At 35.0% G+C, this 18,504-nt stretch overlaps 1 protein-coding gene across 7 annotated transcripts in view; it reads left to right on the top strand.

Annotated features, from left to right (window-relative positions):
* The window catches only part of ARFGEF1 (ARF guanine nucleotide exchange factor 1), a 145,445-nt gene that overhangs the window by 52,845 nt on the left and 74,096 nt on the right, over positions 1–18,504 (top strand). For all 7 annotated transcript variants that reach the window (XM_065519316.2, XM_065519315.2, XM_005563485.5 and 4 more), the window contains 4 exons: positions 808–918; positions 11,495–11,670; positions 12,837–12,970; positions 17,025–17,259. In XM_065519316.2, the coding sequence (XP_065375388.1) occupies positions 808–918; positions 11,495–11,670; positions 12,837–12,970; positions 17,025–17,259 (656 nt within the window). The remainder of the gene's footprint in view (positions 1–807; positions 919–11,494; positions 11,671–12,836; positions 12,971–17,024; positions 17,260–18,504) is intronic.

Here is an 18,504-nt window from a genome sequence, read left to right as displayed (position 1 = left end):
AAAAAATAGGAAGGGCCAGAAAGTATTGGGGAAGGCCCAGATGCTTCTTCAGGGACCTCACCATAGAGTACAATGTTGATATTACTATTGATGAGCCTAAGTAATCAAAACAAGCTTTAATTACCTTTTTTTTTTTTTGAGACAGAGTCTTGCTCTGTCGCCCAGGTTGGAGTACAGTGGTGCAATCTCAGCTCATTCCAGCCTCTACCTCCTGAGTTCAAGCAGTTCTCCTGCCTCAGCCTCCTGAGTAGCTGGGATTACAGGCGTGTGCCACCACACCCGGCTAATTTTTGTATTTTTAGTAGAGATGGGGTTTCACCATGTTGGCCAGGCTGGTCTCCAACTCCCCACCTCAGGTGATCCACCCACCTTGGCCTCCCAAATTGCTGAAATTACAGGCATGAGCCACTATACCCAGCCTAATTACATTCAGTATATTTGATAAGGGATAGTGTAATGTGTGTACTAAGTATAAGTAAGCATCTGTAGGACATGTTAGAAATGTTTCATTTAAAATGCTTTTTAAAGTTTTGGTTCTTAAAGGACTAATCTAGAAAATTCAGTTAAGTGTAATAATGTAATAGCTTGTCAAATGAATCATTATTGAAATTGACTTGAATTTGGAAAATATTTAAGTTTTGGTATAAATTTTGAAGGTTTAACATATAATTGCTTCTAATTTCATGTCATTTATTTCATGTTTTTTCTTTTATTCCTCATGGTTTAGGAGTTTTTCATCGTAAATGTTTAGTAAAAAGCTTCCAAAAAGTTAAAATAATATTCTGTTGAATTTTTCTTCTTTTAAAGCATTATCTAAAAATGACATGTTATATGATGGAGAAAACCATGATTGTGAGGAAAAGCCACAAGACATTGTACAGAACATTGTAGAAGAAATGGTGAACATTGTTGTTGGAGGTAGTATACTTCATTCAAAATTATTTTATTCTGTCTATGGGATTTCATCTGACTGTGGAGACTTTGTAATGTGTAGAATATAAAGGGCAAAATTAAAACGTTTGGAGCCAACCAATGGAAAGTTATAAATTCCACATTTAGGATTTTGGCCTTGATTCTAGAACAAATGGGTTAATATGGAAGATTTTAGCACTGAGAAATGAAATGACCAGAACTATCCTTTAAGAAACTATGTCTGGAAATAGGAATTCCCAGTAGGAGACAGCACAGTAATCAAAGCCTGGATAGGACAGAAACCGTGGAAATGGAGACAAAAATATGGATAAGTGGTATAATGGATATTGAATCAAGAAGACTTTGTAACTGATTAAGTAGGTAAAGAAGAGAAAATAAAATGTGTCAGAGGCCCTCAGGATTACCCCAGCGTTTGGTGATTTCACTGGAAGCTGTCACAGGACCCAGCGTATAGTTGTACTCACTGCATGATTTATTAGTGAAAAAGTACAAAACAGATTCATCAATAGGAAGAGGTAAATGGGATGAAGCCTGGAGAGAATCAGGTACCTACTCCAAATATCTTCTCTCGGTGAAGCCATGCAGGATGCTCTTGATTCAAATTGTGAAGTGTTGTCTACCAGGGAAGCTCATTAGAAACTCAGGGCCCAAGGTTTTTATTGGGGGCTGTTATGTAGGCACCTAGCAGTACCAAAATTGCAGGCTACCAGAAGGAAGGTTAGTGTTCAGCATAAATTACACTCTTTGTACAGTTTAGACATAGCCACCTTTATCAGTTCTGGGAATAGTGGGATCCCTCCCAAAATATAAGTTTCCAGGTGCCAGCCAAAGGCCAGTCTTGCAAGTAGGCCTTTCTAAGGATAGGCAGTCTCTGGCCTGCTATGTTACCTCTTTTCTGCACAGGTAGTGTTTCAGTTTTTGAGCCTAAATGGATAGGTGGATGGTGATACTATTGGTAGAATTGAATCATCTTGGAAGATAAGTCACTTGGGAAAAAAGGCACTTATTTACTTTTGGTATACTGAATTTGACCTTCAGGTTGGCCATCCGTGTGGAAATGATTATGAAATTCATAATGGAAAATAAAACTCTGGCTCAAGAGTTGTCAAGGCAGGTACTATAGATGGGAGTCATTCTGTTAAAATTAATAGTGAAGCCATGAGACTACCAAGTGGGAAATGGTAGAGATTAAAGAAGAGACCATGATTTGAAGCGTATGAATTTAAAATATATATTTAAAAAATAAAAAAAATAGAGAAGAAAAAATAGCAGTACATGCCCCTGCATTCTTTAAACATGTATAGTTAAGGAGTTGGCACGTTATGGCCTGTGGGCCAAATTCAACCTGCTACCTATTTTTGTATGTAAAGCAATACTGTGACACAGCCATGCTTATTTGTTTTCATACTGCCTATAGAGAGGTCTTCTGTTGCACTACATAGGTAAAGTTGAGTAGTTCCAGTAGAGATTGTATGACCTCTAAAGCCTAAAATGTTTGTCATCTGGCCCTTTATTAAAAAAAATTCACCAGCACCTAACAGAATACAGAGTCTGAAGTGAAAGTTTTCATTTTTCTGCAACCTTTTACTTAGGAAAAACGTTAAACCCAGAGAAAAGTTCAAAAAAAGGTACAGGAAACACCTGTCCTTTATCTGAATTCACTGATGGTTAACGATTTTGCTATGTTTGCTTTATGTATCTTTAAATACACATATACATAATGTATGTGTCTTTGCTGAACCATTTGAAAATCGGTTGTATACATCATGACATTTCACCCCTAAATACCTCACAGCGTATATCTTCTCCAAATAAGAGCATTCTCATACATAAGCACAATTCCATTTTCATACCTAGGGAAATTAACGTGATTTCAAGAATATCTAATATACGTATATTTTTCAATGTTCCAAGTTTTCTCAAAATGTGTCCCTTATGTCCTTTCTTTTCTTTTCTAAATCCAGAACTCAACCTGGGTACACTCTCATTTGCTTATCTGTCTCTTTAGTTTAGAACAAGTCCTCTTGATTTTTCTCCCCAACTTTCATGACATTTACTTTTTTGAAGAATCTTTTGCCTTGTAGAATATTTCAAATTTTGTATTTATTGGATGGTTTCTTTACCATCCTGTATGAGTAGATTGAGATTGTCATCTACATGATTAGATTAAGCATATTTGGCAAAAATACTGCATAGGTGATATTAGTACTTAATATTACATCATATAAATTGGTACATAATGACAGGTTACCCCCATGTTGGTGGTAGTGTTGGATCATTTGGTTAAGATGGTAATTATCAGCTATCTGTAAAGGAACTTTTTCATTTTGTGATTAATAGCTAATCTGAGGTGATACTTGGATACTTTGAGACCATATGAAAATTTATTCACCCAGTATTTTTGTTTGTTTGTTTGTTTTCCCCCCAAGATGAGGTCTTGCTCTGTCACCCAGCCTGGGGTGTAGTGGTACAGTCTTGGCTTACTACACCCTCGACCTCTTGGGCTCAAGCAGTCCTCCTGTCTTGGTCTCCTGAGTAGCTGAGTCTATAGTTACACACCACCATGCCCAGCTAGTTTTGTATTTTTTTGTAGAGATGGGGTCCTGCTTCTGTTGTCCGGGCTGCACTTGAACTCCTGACCTCAAGTGATTCTCCCACCTCAGCCTCCCTGAGTGCTGGGATTACAGGTGTGAACCACACACCTGGCCCACTCAATGGTTTTAGCACCCATTTGATGATCCTTGCCTTACTCAGATATTGGGTTGCAATATAGCAATTTTCTGATTCTTAACATTCATTGACATTTTTCTATAGAGAAGAACTCTCCCACCTTGCCCCACCCACCCCCCTTTAAAAAATAATACCATGGGCTTAATGAATTCTTTTATTATTTTATGTGTTATAATCCTGTATCATTATTATTTTTATTTTTTGTCTGCCAGTAGGAATCCCTTCAAGCTAACACCCACGTTCTTTTGATGTGATTCCATTAGTCTTTGAGCTTTTCCTTTATGTTTGGAACAGAAAGATGTTCCAGGTTCACCTTCAACTTTCCTTTTCCTCAGCCCTGGAATCAGCTAGTTCTCCAAAGAGTCTTTGTCCTTTTTAGTGGGCAGTTGTTCTTAGAAACCAAGAATTGGTTACAAGATGCTCTTGTTGCTAGCTGCTGAGATGTCCTTACTTATAGGCCCTTCCAATGGATAGAGATAAGGAAACGTATATACAATTAGTCTTAAGTTCCTATTTGTAGTTCTACTTCACATCCATTGCCACAAGGTTTCTCCTCATCTTTCTGTACTTCCTATTTGTATCTTCTGTTTCTTACAGTGAAAACCCAGATTCTCAACAGGATGCCATTACCACCAGCAAACCTATAAAGTTCAAGATTTCTCTGTAATTATATGTATCCTTAAATATATCCTATTAAAGATGAGTGAGAGTACTATTTTGAAAAAGTTACTTGTATTATTATATTGGTTCATTTTTTAAAATATGAAGAATATTTACATGATTCAAAGTCAAAATTACATAAAATGCTTACTTGGAGAACTCCTCCATCAGCTCCTTCCTTCTCTGATCCTCCTTTTATGGGTAATCACTTTCACTAGCTTTTAGTTTTTCTCTGGAGTTTAGGGGGTTGTGCATACATGTCTGCTTGTATGTAAGAGATGTAAGCAAAGGAGTATTTTTTATTTCTCTTTCTCACATTTTTTGTTAGAGTACTGCATCTATGTGTGTGTTGCTTTTTTTCACCTAACATATATTAGAAATAGTTCTATTTCAGTTGATAGAGATTTTCTTCTTTTCTGTCACGGCTTTCTGCATGGTACTACCTTACGCAGATATATCATAGTTTATTCAGCCAGCCCCCTGTTGTACTTAGGTTGTTTCCAGTGTTTTGCTGTTAAAAATAATGCTGCAGTGAATAACTTTGTACATCTGTATTGTTTCATATTTATGGAAGTTTATCTTCAGGGCAAATTCCTAGAAATGAGATTATTGGGTCAAATGGTAAATGAATATGAGTATCTGTTAGCTATTGCTAAATTCGTCTTTATAGGTGTTGTGCCATTTTGCGCTCTTACCATTAATGTATAAGAGTGCCTTTTTCTCCATAGCTGGTAGTACTAAAAAGTTTTGAGTTTTTACCAACCTGATAGGTGAGAAATGTATCTCCGTTTGGTTTTAATGTGCATTTCTCTATGAGTGAAATTAGACGTCTTTTCATACCTATAGGATCATTTGTATATCTTTGAGTGAGTCATTTATTCATGTCTTCTGTTCATTTTTCCATCAGATTTTTATCCTTTTCCCCTTAAGAATCTTTTATGTATTAGGATTCTGTGATATATTTTACAGATACTTTCTCTCAGTTTATTGTTTGCCCAACTCTTTTGATCTTATTATGGTGTTTCTTGCTGTACATAATTTTTAAAATATTTTTTCACACATGCCTGCATGTATGTTATATATGTTTAAGATAAATGGGAATATACTGTACTTACAGTTTGATAATCTGCCTTTTTCACATATTAAACTATATCCATTCACATCCATTTGTATTTCATCCTATCACTGGACCATAATTTATTTAAATAATCTGCTGTTAATACTAGGATTTAGATGATTTCCAGGTTTTTGCTTTTTATAAATATTGCTGTGATACACATTCTTACTATAGACATCTTTTTGCACTTTTGGATAAATTATAAAGAAGGAATAGCTTGATCAAGGTGTATAAATATTTAAAAATTTGTATATAGTGCTATAATGTCACTGTAATGATGGTATTTATTGTATTGTTTTAATTTTCATTTGATTATTTGCAGGGTCAAAACATAGGCAATTATTTTTATAGGTCAAACATTGGCAATTTTGTATATTTCAACTGAACATCATTGGACTACTTATCCTTTTTTGAATTACTATTCTTGTCTTTCGCATATTTTTCCTTGTCTTTCTTTTGTTCTTATTTTCAAGAGTTCTTCATACTAAGAAATTATTCCTTGTTCAGTGTATTGTAAATATTTTTTCTTGTCGGTCTTTGTTTTGTTTGAACCTTTGCTTATATTATTTTCTTTTTCTTTTTTCCTTTTTTTGTTTTTGAGATGGAATCTTGCTCTATCGTCCATGCTGGAGTGCAATGGCAAGATCTTGGCTCACTGCAACCTCTGCCTCTCAGGTTCAAGCAGTTCTCCTGCCTCAGCCTCCCGAGTAGCTGGGATTACAGGTGCACACCACCATGCCTGGCTAATTTTTGTATTTTTTTTTAGTAGAGATGGGGTTTCACCATGTTAGCCAGGCTGGTCTTGAACTCCTGACTTTGTGATCCACCCGCCTTGGCCTCCCAGAGTGCTGGGATTACAGGCATGAGCCACTGCACATACTTGACCACAAAAAAAAATTTTTAAGCTTATCTTTTTATTTGTGGTTTCTGTTTTTGTCTTGCTTAAAATGGATTTTACCACCCTAAGATTATAAAATACACTACGATACCTTTTTCTAATACTTTGTTTTTATTTTTTGACTTTAGCTCTTTAATTCATCTCAGATTTATTTTTCTGTATGGTGTGAAATTGTATAGCTAATTATAACCTATGGAAATAATCATTTCTCAATTAATTTGAAATGAAAATTTTATCCTAAATGGTTCTGTTTTTTGAGTTTTCTGTACGGTTGTAATGAGCCACTTGTCTGTTCCTAACCAGTGTTGAATTATGTAAAATAGTTTGGCTTTATAGTATATTTTGATTTTTATAGTGCAAGGCCTCCCTCTTCAATTTTTTTCTTTAGTTTTTAATTTTTGTATTCTATGGTATCAATTTTTAAAATATCTATTAAATGTGTTTTTTTTAGATGAACTTTAGAACCACTTTATTAAGTTCAAAAATTAAAGCTTACTTAGTAATTCAAATTGTAATGTGCTTATAAATTAACTTGGGAAGATAATATCTTCTTTGCAACAATATCGAGTCTTTTCCTCCAGAAACATGTAAAGTTCATTTAGTCAAGTCTTTCGTATCATTCAGGAAAGTTTTATTGTTTTCTTCCTTTGGCTCTTGCACATTTTTTGTTAAATTATTTCTATATTTTTGGTTTAGTTTTGATAATATTTTGGTTGATTCCTTTCTTCTCTATTACCTAATTTAATTGGAATATAGAAAAATTCTTGTTTTTCCATATTTATCTCCTACTTGGTCACCTTCTGAACTCGTATTATTTCTAAAAGTTTTTCATTTGGCTATTTTTTCTAAGTGAATAATGATATTTTTGTCTTTGTCTCTTCCTTTACAGCACTTATACCTTATTTTTGTTTGTTTTTTTCTGTTACATTACATTGGCTAGAACCTCCAGAAAATGATGAATAGTGTTAATGTTGGCAAGGATCTTCTTTGTTTTTTTTAAACATTATTGCTATATTTCACCATTAAATTTGATGATTGCTTTTGTTTTTGGAGGATACTCTTTATCAAATTAAGTAAGTTTTCTTGTTTGTAGTTTATTAAAAGATACGTTTATCTTTTGTACATACATGACTGTGTGGGCATGGGTATGAATTTAACTTGTTTTTTAAATCAGGAGTAGCAGGGTTTTTTTATGCCTTTTCATCATTCTAGAAATATTTTCTTTGTTGTTGTCGTTAATTATTCTTCATCCTTTCTGTTCTTTTCCACATCTCACACTATACAGATGTTGAATATTCTAGATCATGTCCTTGATTGCTGTTGCAATCTTCTCTAATTTCCATCATTTTGTCTTAGGGTTTTACATTCAATGAGAATGTTACAAGGGTTTTTCCACTTTGCAAATATTTTTTAGTAATATCCATTCTACTGCTTTTTCCAGTGTAGTTTTTATTTCAGTAATGTTTTCATCCCTAAGAACCCCGTTTTTCTCTGAGCTGCTTTTTTTAATAGCACTTTGCTCTTGTGTATTATTGCAACATTCCTTCACTTATCACTGACTGTACTAACTGTAACTGTCCCAGCTGTGAAATCTAATTCCCCATTTGCTCACATTGCTGTCCTGTCTTCACTTTTGAGCTGTAAACTTTATGTTTTTGCCTATTTGTAGAAAGAGAGGCTAGATTTGATCAGTCTACTTTTAGTAATTGTGTATATGTTTTTTCTGTTTCTTGTGAGGCCTTCCTTTCCAAAATTAATGAGGTGACTGTGGTCCAAAGGCAGACCTCATTTCTAAGCTGAGAGCAAAGAAGCAGTTACCTCCCTTGAGCAGGGTGGCTCTAGTGACCCTTGGGCTATGTAGGCCCATATCATTCACCATGTTGTCAACACAAACCAAAGTCAAGTGAAACTTGGGATGAATGCTATACACTTTTTATATATTCTACACTGAGGGAGATCTTCACACTTGTTGATTTGTTCTCACTCTCCCACCCTTACCAGGGAATCTTAGGCTGGCATCATTCAGAAATGGCTTTAATTGGAAATAATTAAGTAGAAACAGAGTAGGAGCCTAGAACCTTAGTTGGTTTTCCCTCTGTGTTTATTGCAGCATTCCCAGTTAGCTGAGATACTGCTCTCCTTTCCTGATCTACTTGTTCTGTTAGGAGACCTACTAAACAATCTACTTTAATTAGCAGGCAGTGATCAAATATAGTCTAGATGATCATGGCTGTGGTCAGCTCTATTGATAGACATTGGCATGGTTCCCCAAGCTCTTTGATTTGTGTCTTCCCTTCTACCTCATAGCACTTTGCCATTCTAGGCTTTGAAGTCTTTAGAACCCAAGTGGTAAAACAATCATATCTCTCAGGTAGGCCTATTCTTTGCATATGTTCAGTCATAAGCAATAAATTAAATAGCTTTTCTTTTGATCTCAACCTACTTTCTAGGAATTCCTCAAAGTTTATGATCCAGTGATATGCTTCTTAGTTTATCAGCGTTATTAAAAGTACATCTCTTGTTTATATGTTTTTTTTTGTAATTTCAGTGGGATTTGTCAAAGGAGAAGGTAAATTGGTAGGCTCAATTCACTGCCTTGAAAGTAGAAGTTTGCATCTATGTTTAAAGGATAATTAGAGGAAAAAACATGAGACAGTAGTAATATCCAACTGTATTAAGTGCTTCCTGTATATCCCAAATGATTTTATATGCTTGTATTTATTCATTTACTCTTCCCTCAAACACTGGGATGTTTAGATACTATTACTATCCCCTCTTTACAAATGAGAAAACTGAAGCAATGAGTGATTATTCCTTTCAAAGAAATGACAAAGTGAAGATTTCAGCCCACAGGGGTGTGGCTTCAAAGTCTAAAAAGAAAATAAGGAAATGTTTTCAGTTTCTTTGAGAAATTTCTTGAGATGGAAAGGAGGAAAGTAATATCAAAGAATATTGAGTATTCATTTGAGAAATTTAATAAAAAGAGGGAAGAAAATGGACAAGAACTGAGGTGTAGCAAGAGGCGAAGGAAGATTTTATGTGTGTGTGAGAAAATATTTGAATGTTTATTGGATAATGGGGAAGTTCCAGTTGTGTGCACAAAATTGAAAAAGCAATGTTAAAGTACTTAGTGGAGGACGATACTGTTGAAGGCAAGAAGAGATGTATTTTTGTGGTGCTGCAAGAGACAGTGTGGGAGCCTATGTTAAATTACCTGATTTTTAGCTAAGTAGTAGGTGGAAGTCATTTGTTAATGGGAGGTGGGGAGAATCATAGGAAGAGATGTAATTGGGTACAGAGAGAATAAGTTTTGGAATAAGTACTCTGGGGAATGAGATAGGAACTCAGTTTCTAATAATCATTGTTTGTTTTTTTTTTTCTAAGTCTTTCCACAGTCTTTACATATGTAAGCATTCTTTTTAAAAAAAAGTTTTTTGTAGCGATGGTGTCTCACTATGTTGCCCAGGCTGATCTTGAGCTCCTGACCTCAAGTGATCCTCCCATCTTGGCCTCCCAGAGTACTGGGATTATAGGCATGAGCCACCGTGCCTGGCCTATGCATTCTTTATATATGTAATATATAAAAGCTATAGTGGTATTTAGCGCATCAAATATTAGCATATTAAAGCTCCAGAAGTCCTCTAAGAAAGCATCTGTTTTGTATAACAGTTTTCATAATGTATTTTATTACTGAATATATTTTTCATTTTATACTTATTAATACAAAACTTGCTTTGGAATTATCCAGGGTTTTTTGTTGTTGTTGTTTTTTGAGATGGCGTCTTGCTCTGACAGGCTAGAGTGCAGTGGTGGTATCTTGGCTTACTGCAACCTCCACCTCCCGGGTTCAAGTGATTCTCCTGCCTCAGTCTCCCGAGTAGCTGGGAATACAGGCGCCTGCCACCATGCCTGGCTTATTTTTGTATTTTTAGTAGAGACGAGGTTTCACCATGTTGGCCAGGCTAGTCTCCAACTCCTGACCTCGTGATCCACCTGCCTCAGCCTCCCAAAGTGCTGGGATTACAGCGGGGAGCCACTGCACCCAGGCTATCCAGTTTCATCTATTCCAGGGTGTTCTGATTTGGAGAGGAGAAAGCAACTTCTGGATAGGGGAACCAGAAGCTGCTACTCTTTTCGTATTACTTGAGTCACTCAAAGTTGGAGACATGTTATCAATTAGTAACAAAATTAGTAATAACTACCACTTACTGAGTACCAGTTTTATTCTTTATGTCTTGTATCTGTGTTTTGGTGGTTCCTCATAGACCTTATTATTTCTGTTACTTAGGAAGAAACCCAGGCAAACACAGATGAAATAATTTACCCAATTAACTGGTAAAGACATGATTGAAATACGGGTCTTTAAAAATATTTCAGAATCTGTGTTCTTTATAGTACAGCTTGTGTCTCTCATACTATCTTACAGTTTTCTTTCAATTGGTAGCATGAAAGAGTTTCATTATACCTAGAGTAGTTCTGGAACTTGGTATTATTTTCATTATCTCTGTTTATTCTACCATAAGTCATTTGTTTCTGTTTATATTAATTACAAGTATGGTCACTCAAAGTGACCTAGTGAAAAATTTTCAGTGGTGTAGGTCATTATTTCCCTGGCTGTGTTCCAGAGAACATAGAGTGTTAGATATTCATAGGAATTCTAAAAACGGGAAGGGGGCTTATGGTAAAATAAGTTTTGGAAACACTACACACTGTATATACTTGGAGAGTTTTGTACATACTAGCATCTTAAAGGCTATAATAAAGAAACCTATTTCCCAGCATTTCCTGAACTAATTTGACAATGAGATATTTTTTCGAGGAATTTGTGTTCACATCTCAAGTCATTAGCATTCATCAAAACCCAGTTCAGTAAATGCTAATATAGACTAAAAGTAAGCTTCTGTTTTGGCACATCCTGGTTAGCCTTTCATCAGCGAAGTGTGTTTCATTGCCAGAGCAACTTAAGGATTGTATTTGGAAGTATGCCAGATGCATACTTATTTAGTAGTAAGTATGCTAACCTTTAAATGGTGCCAATACATATTTTACTTCACATTGCTTTCCTGCCACTGTTTCATTTTAAGTACTGTATGCTTTTTAAATACACTTTGGTTAAGTCAGATATATTTGCATGGTTTTTATTCTTATCATTTTAGATATGGGAGAAAGGACTGCTATAAATGCAAGCGCAGATGGCAACATTGGAACGATAGAGGATGGTAGTGACAGTGAAAATATTCAAGCAAATGGAATTCCAGGAACACCAATTTCTGTTGCATATACACCATCCTTACCTGATGATAGATTGTCAGTCTCTTCCAATGATACTCAGGTATAAATGGAGGGGTGGGGAGGGGGAGAAATCCTGTTAATCTTACAAATTTATAGGCTGCCACCACCTTGTCATGAGTATTTTCAGCTGATGCTGCTGCCTGGTTTTATTTAGTTTGGGGAAATAAGACAATTGGGGTTTTTTTTTTCCTTCATTTATATAAATTACAGCGATTTTTTTCCCCTTCGTATTTTGATAGTTATATTTCCAACTTTAAGGTATGTCTCATCTATATTTACATCTTCTCCACACCCATCTACGAATTGAATTAACATTTAATAAGAACATTCTTATTACATATTCACAAGATAATTCCGGAATGGGTGGAATATTCCTAATCTGAAATTCAAAATGCTCCAAATCCAAAACTTTTTGAGTGCCAAGGTGACACTCAAAGGTCATACACAAAGGAAATGCTTATTGGAGAATTCCACATTTTGGATTTTGGGGTTAGTATGCTCAATCGGTATAATGCAGATAGTCCAAAATCCAAAAAAATCTGAAACCCAAAACACTTCTGGTCCCAAGCATTTCAGGTAACTCAACCTGTGTTGCATGGTGAGAAAACTTTTAGAAATTTAGGGAACTTCACCTTAACCTTTGTTTAGGGCTGCAAAGAAATCAGTACCTTGGTAATGACAGGTTCTTTTCCTCCTTCCTACCCTATATTCTGTGTGTAAAAATCTGCCTTTTTAGGTAAAGGAGTCCTACACTAAGTGTCCCATATTTAGGAGTAGGTTTTCTTGACTTGGTTGGCCTTCAGTTTATGTTTGCCCACAGTAAGACAAAAAATAAAATAGGACAAAAGCATGAAACAGTCAATGACAGGTAGTAGGGAGTATAATTTAGTCTTTGGATAGGATCTTGTCAGGCATGATGTATCAGTTTTTTTGTCAGTAATAGTATGAGCTGGGTAAATTTTAAGAGTTTATTTGGTTTATTCATAAGGAATATTTTTAAAGTGCATTTTTAAAGGTATTTATTGTTGGGTGTGGTCCGTGGAGTATAAAAGAAAAACAATGTGGCAGATTCCCTCATCTGGTTCCCCTTCCAATAGTGGGGGAATCTCCACCTGTTAGTGAATTGAATGAAATACAGTAGAAGGCTGAAATGATTTTACACTGGCAAATATCTCTAAAATTTTCATGGTGTGTTAACTTGTTTAGGAATCTGGAAATTCTTCAGGACCTTCACCTGGTGCTAAGTTTTCCCACATTTTACAAAAGGATGCCTTTCTAGTATTCAGGTCATTGTGTAAACTGTCAATGAAACCACTGTCAGATGGACCGCCAGATCCAAAGTAAGTTATTAACTGTTTTGCCTGACAAATAGAGGTTTTTAGGCTTGAAAGTTACTGTTAAGGTAATGTTTGGATTTTCTTTTGTTCTTTTTGTCCTATAGAACCATAAAAAAAATTGGGTGGAGGGGAGGTATTTTACGTTTAAGAAAAAAGTATTGAAAAACAATTCAAAACTGCTGGAGTAGATAACTTACACTATTTCCTAAAGGGTATGTGACTTACACTATTTTCTAAAAACAAAAAGTTTCAACATTGCTGGAATAGATAACTTACGCTATTTCCTAAAGGGGTATGACGGCATTCTAGAATAGTGCCTGGTGCATAGGAGGGGCTCAGTAAGTGTTATCAAATGAATGAATTAGTGAATTCTTATTTCCATATAAGTAACTTTGGAGCTAATGTAACCCTGTATCCCAGTCCTAGGTTTCTAAAAACTGCCAGTCAAAAGGTAATAAAACCTAAAAGATCTTAAAAGTTGTAATGAAAGATAATGCATATTCATTAAGGTCTGACAAAATGCCCTAGGATGGTATCTTTCTCTATTGGGATCAGGAAGAACTTTGAGTTAGGAGCCACTTGTCTAATTTTCATGAAATATGTTAGATTAAACCCTAGGAAAGTGCCATTTTTGTAAGTCATAAATGGTCAGGTATCTCTCATATGATTCAAATGTAACTAATTACTCTTGAGATTGAGTTTGGAAGTTATATGAGTTGCCCGCCTCTCTAATACTGCAGCATGATATATTGCAGTATGACAATTTTAGAACTTTCTGGAGAAAGAAACCTTGGAGCAGACCATAACTTTAAGAAAGGGATATTGAAATAGAGATGTAAGACAACAGTACTTCAATTAAAAAAAATTCTATAGAGTGTTTCAGTTTCTAAGTGCCAACTGAGCAGACCAGAGACAGTTGCTGTGAAAACTTCATACATATCTGGAAACTCCATTTGTTATATTTGTTTAATTTTGTCAGATTGTACCAGTTCAGGGAGAAACATCCTTTAGACCCAGAAGCCTAAAATCATAAAATCTCTTTTAAGACCCAAACCCTAAGTCAGAAATAAACATTCAAAAATCTCATTAAAAAATCGACAGTTTTGAATTTTAAAAAGTCTCATTCAAAAATCAGCAGTTTTAACATCTCATTCTGGATCAGTGAAGACCTACTTTAAGAAAGAGATAAGATTTGGTATTATTGCTGAAGGCCATTTTTGCCATGCTTTAAAAATATTATTGACCATTAAAGCCTCAGATGCTTTTTTCCAAATCAAATGTAAAAATTATGATTTGAAAGAATGCTAGAAACAGAAAAGAAGAAATTCTTTAAAATGCTGACAATGAAAAGGACACAAAGGAAAATAATACGAATTTTGAGGAGTACTTGGGGTAGGGAAGAGTTTATCCCTGAAAAAAGAGTGATCTGGTTTTGAAAAGATGCAATCTTTAATGTTACAAAGGATTCTTATGAGGAATAATGTAAATTAACAAGCCTTATACTTAGTGGGTTTAAACCAAATATTAGGAAATTTTGTTTGAAGACCTTGTTGACTTGACTATCAGGGTCGTTAAACAATGGAATTGAATACTGAATACACCCTTAGAAGCTATTCTTTTTCCAAAAGAATATGTAGTTTTCTGTCTTTAATGATTTTTTTTTCTTTTTTGTCCAAAAGTCAAGCTTTTGTAGTTACATAATTTTCTTTCTTTTTTTTTTTTTTTTTTGTCTTTGCTCCCCTTTATATTTTCTGGTCTTGCTAAAATGATGATCCAGGAAATGTTCTTATTTAAGCCTGAATCATAATTTGAAACTACCCCATGAAAAACTGCAGACCTGATATTTCCAGCCTCTTTTGCCTTTCAGAAGTATAACTTATTGTGTCATAAGACAGTTGTCTAATCATTTCTTCATTCATTATTGCCGTGTACACAGTAGGTATTTAATAAATGGATGAATACAAGAATAAATCCATTTTTTTATAGCATGTACAGTATACAAGATATTTTATTAAATGTTGGGAATACAAATATAAAACATACTTAGAACAAACATTGTTATAGAATGGTGAGCTGCAGGATTTAATTACAGTAGGAATTGAGCATAATAGGTGATAAATGTGAGCTAGAATAGGAAGTAGTATTTAAGCCTTGGAAGACTAGAACAGGGAGGGGAGATGGTGGGTTAATTTGTAGTTCCCTGTAGCTATTTGAAGTCTTAGTTCTCGCTGTCTCTAACTTGATTTGTCTAAGCATTTTTTTGGTAATTATGTATTTGCTGCACATATTTTTAGATTCAAAGGAAGATTCAGGGCAATGGCCATCTTAGAAACATGACTGTGTAATAATGAGCCATAATATTATTGGCTTCAGTTTTATTTCAGAGAAAGTAGTATTTTTTTGTGATACCCATTTACGTGAAATTAGCAATTCCTTATTAGATTTATGTAGCTTCTTGAATTACTTGACACTTATAACCATAAAATTTTTCAGGTGGAAATCAAGGGCAGTTAAGTTTACTATATAGTGTAAATATGACTGAAAGTAGCATTTGGGCTACTTTTTTTTTTTTTTTTTTTTTGAAAAAGAACCATCTGCTAGAGCATTTTGGTGTGTTCTGCATTTGAAATGTTGCCTGGGATCAATGTCCTTGGTCTGTTGGGCTTAAGAGATCAGTTTCAATGGAAGGAAAATTGTGTTTGCAAAATCAAATAATTAAAACACTAGGTAGTGATCAGAAGCATGCCACAGTATATTGACTGGGAAAAAAATTAAAAATTTTAAGCCAAAAACTACTTTTTCAGCTTTTCATTACAAAATTATTTAGAATAAGTTGCTAAGCTATTTTAAGTTTGTATTTTTATTTTATTTTATTATTATTTTTTGTACACGGAGTCTCATTCTGTCACCCAGGCTGGAGTACAGTGGTGTGATCTCAGCTCACTGCAACCTCCACCTCCCAGGTTCAAGTGATTCTCCTGTCTCAGCTTCCCGAGTAGCTGGGATTACAGGTGCCCACCACCACACTTGGCTAATTTTGTATTTTTAGTAGTGACGGGGTTTCACCATGTTGGCCAGGCTGGTCTCAAATTCCTGACCTCAAGTGATCCACCTGCCTCAGCCTCCCAAAGTGCTGGGATTACAGGCATGAGCCACCATGCCTGGCCTTAAAGTTTTTAATTGTTCTGAATACCTCTATATTTATTTCAAAAGAAAAAAAAAATCTTTAAATGGTTACTGAAAAAGTAAGCTTGAATTAGTGCTGTCACTTGTTAATGCAACCAAAACTTTTTTATTATTGTTTAGGATTTCTGAGTAGCATAAGCAGAAAAAAGTCCATTGGAACGGTTGTGTATTAATATTAAATATGGCATTTAATCTGAGAAGTTGCTGATGATTTGTAAGGAGAAGAATGGTTGTGAAAGAAAGGAACACAGCATATATCTTCACATGGTTTTTTTTCTTTTCCAGTAAAACAATGGGTTGATGTTAAATATTTGTGAATATTTTTTTTCTTTTTAAAAAGTTTGTGGGCTGGGCGCAGTGGCTCACGCCTGTAATCCCAGCACTTTGCGGGGCCGAGGTGGGTGGATCACGAAGTCAGGAGATCAAGACCATCTTGACTAACACTGTGAAACCCCATCTCTACTAAAAATACAAAAAATTAGCTGGGTGTGGTGGTGGGCACCTGTAGTCCCAGCTACCTGGGAGGCTGAGGCAGAAGAATCACTTGAACCCGGGAGTTGGAGGTTGTAATGAGCTGAGATCACTGCACTCCAGCCTTGGTGACAGAGCAAGACTCTGTCTCAAAATAAATAAATAAATTTTAAAAGTTTGTGAAATTATAAATACATGGTTCAAGGGAACATCAGTGAAAGCACCTGTTGTTAGTGGCTGAGTTGTTCATGTACTATACTTTTTTTATGTTATAGAATTTTATCTTCCTCTCCATTTACAAAGTTTATAAAATGTGTATCTGGAAATATTTTTGGAACAACTTGTTATTACTATAATGCCAACCTTGTTCATATATTGTGCCTTCTTTTTTACATTTTAGGTCTCATGAACTCCGATCCAAGATTCTTTCATTGCAGTTACTTCTATCCATTCTGCAGAATGCAGGACCTGTTTTCAGGACAAATGAGATGTTTATTAATGCTATTAAGCAGTATCTTTGTGTTGCACTCTCAAAAAATGGAGTCTCTTCTGTTCCAGAGGTTTTCGAGCTTTCTCTTTCTATATTTCTTACTTTGTTGTCAAATTTCAAAACACATCTGAAGATGCAAATTGAGGTACGTTTTGCATTTAGGCATTGAAATATAATATTACTATTGGATATTTCATTTGTTTCACGTTAAATCAGATTTGAATACACTGGAAAGGTCTCCAGAATGTGAAATAATTTTTGTATATTGCCATGCACTTCTGTTTTTTCATTCACCTGTTCAACTAACATGTGCCAACGAAGTACTAGGCACTGGATAAGCACTAAGAATGCAAAATGAAATAAGATGCAGCTGCTGTCCTCAAGGAACTTGTACTAGTTGAATAAATGGTTCTTGCTCTCTTGAATTAATTTGGTCCTCACAATAGCTTTGCCATTGTCTATGTGGTATATTATAATACATTTGTTTATCTTAAAAGAAAGTTCCAAATATATACTGCATCGCCATTATTTTAAACCATTTATAAGTATTAGGCATTTTAAAAGATGTGATTGAGGGGCATTATATTTTGGGGTTCTGTTTTAGGATATTTGAAAAAAATTAATATTTGCTTTGTACTTTTTTTTTTTAATGTATATATTCCTAAAGTTTTCTCCCAGGATCTTTGGAAATAGAATAACAATCATGTGGTTCTAAAATATTGTCAGAGAATTAGTAGAACTAAATTAGGGATTTTTTCAATCGTGTCTGCATGTGTTGTGCAAGTGTACCAGTTTCTTTCTTTCTTTTTTTTTTTTTTTTTGGGAGATGGAGTTTCCCTCTTGTTGCCCAGGCTGGAGTGTAGTGGCGCGATCCCCACTCACCACAACCTCCGCCTACTGAGTTCAAGTGATTCTCCTGCCTCAGCCTCCTGAGTAGCTGGGATTACAGGCGTGTGCCACCATTCCTGGATAATTTTGTATTTTTAGTAGAGACGGGGTTTCTCCATATTGGTCATGTTGGTCTCAAACTCCCGACCTCAGGTGATCTGCCTGCATCTGCCTCCCAAAGTGCTGGGATTATAGGCGTGAGCCACTGCACCTGGCCTTAAGTGGTTTTTTTTTTTTTTTTGGAAGGTGTACCAGTTTCTGATTTTTTTGTTTTCATCTTCAAATAAAACTTAAAATAGTTCTTATGTGTTACCAATTTAATGAATGCTTTTTTCAATTTGTTATTTGTTGAAATGTTGTTTTGGTTGTGATGTTGTATGTTTAAAAAATACTCATTTTTATGTTGTCAGTTTTTACCTTCATATTATGTTTGATATACAGGTTATATTTTAATTTTTGTTTATTTTATATTTAATCCTAACTCAAGACTCATAATTCACTA

This window comes from Macaca fascicularis, chromosome 8, assembly GCF_037993035.2.
Source record: "Macaca fascicularis isolate 582-1 chromosome 8, T2T-MFA8v1.1".
Lineage (NCBI taxonomy): Eukaryota > Metazoa > Chordata > Mammalia > Primates > Cercopithecidae > Macaca > Macaca fascicularis.
The sequence above is the reverse complement of the archived record's forward strand: the minus strand, read 5'-3'. Positions and strand labels throughout refer to the sequence as shown.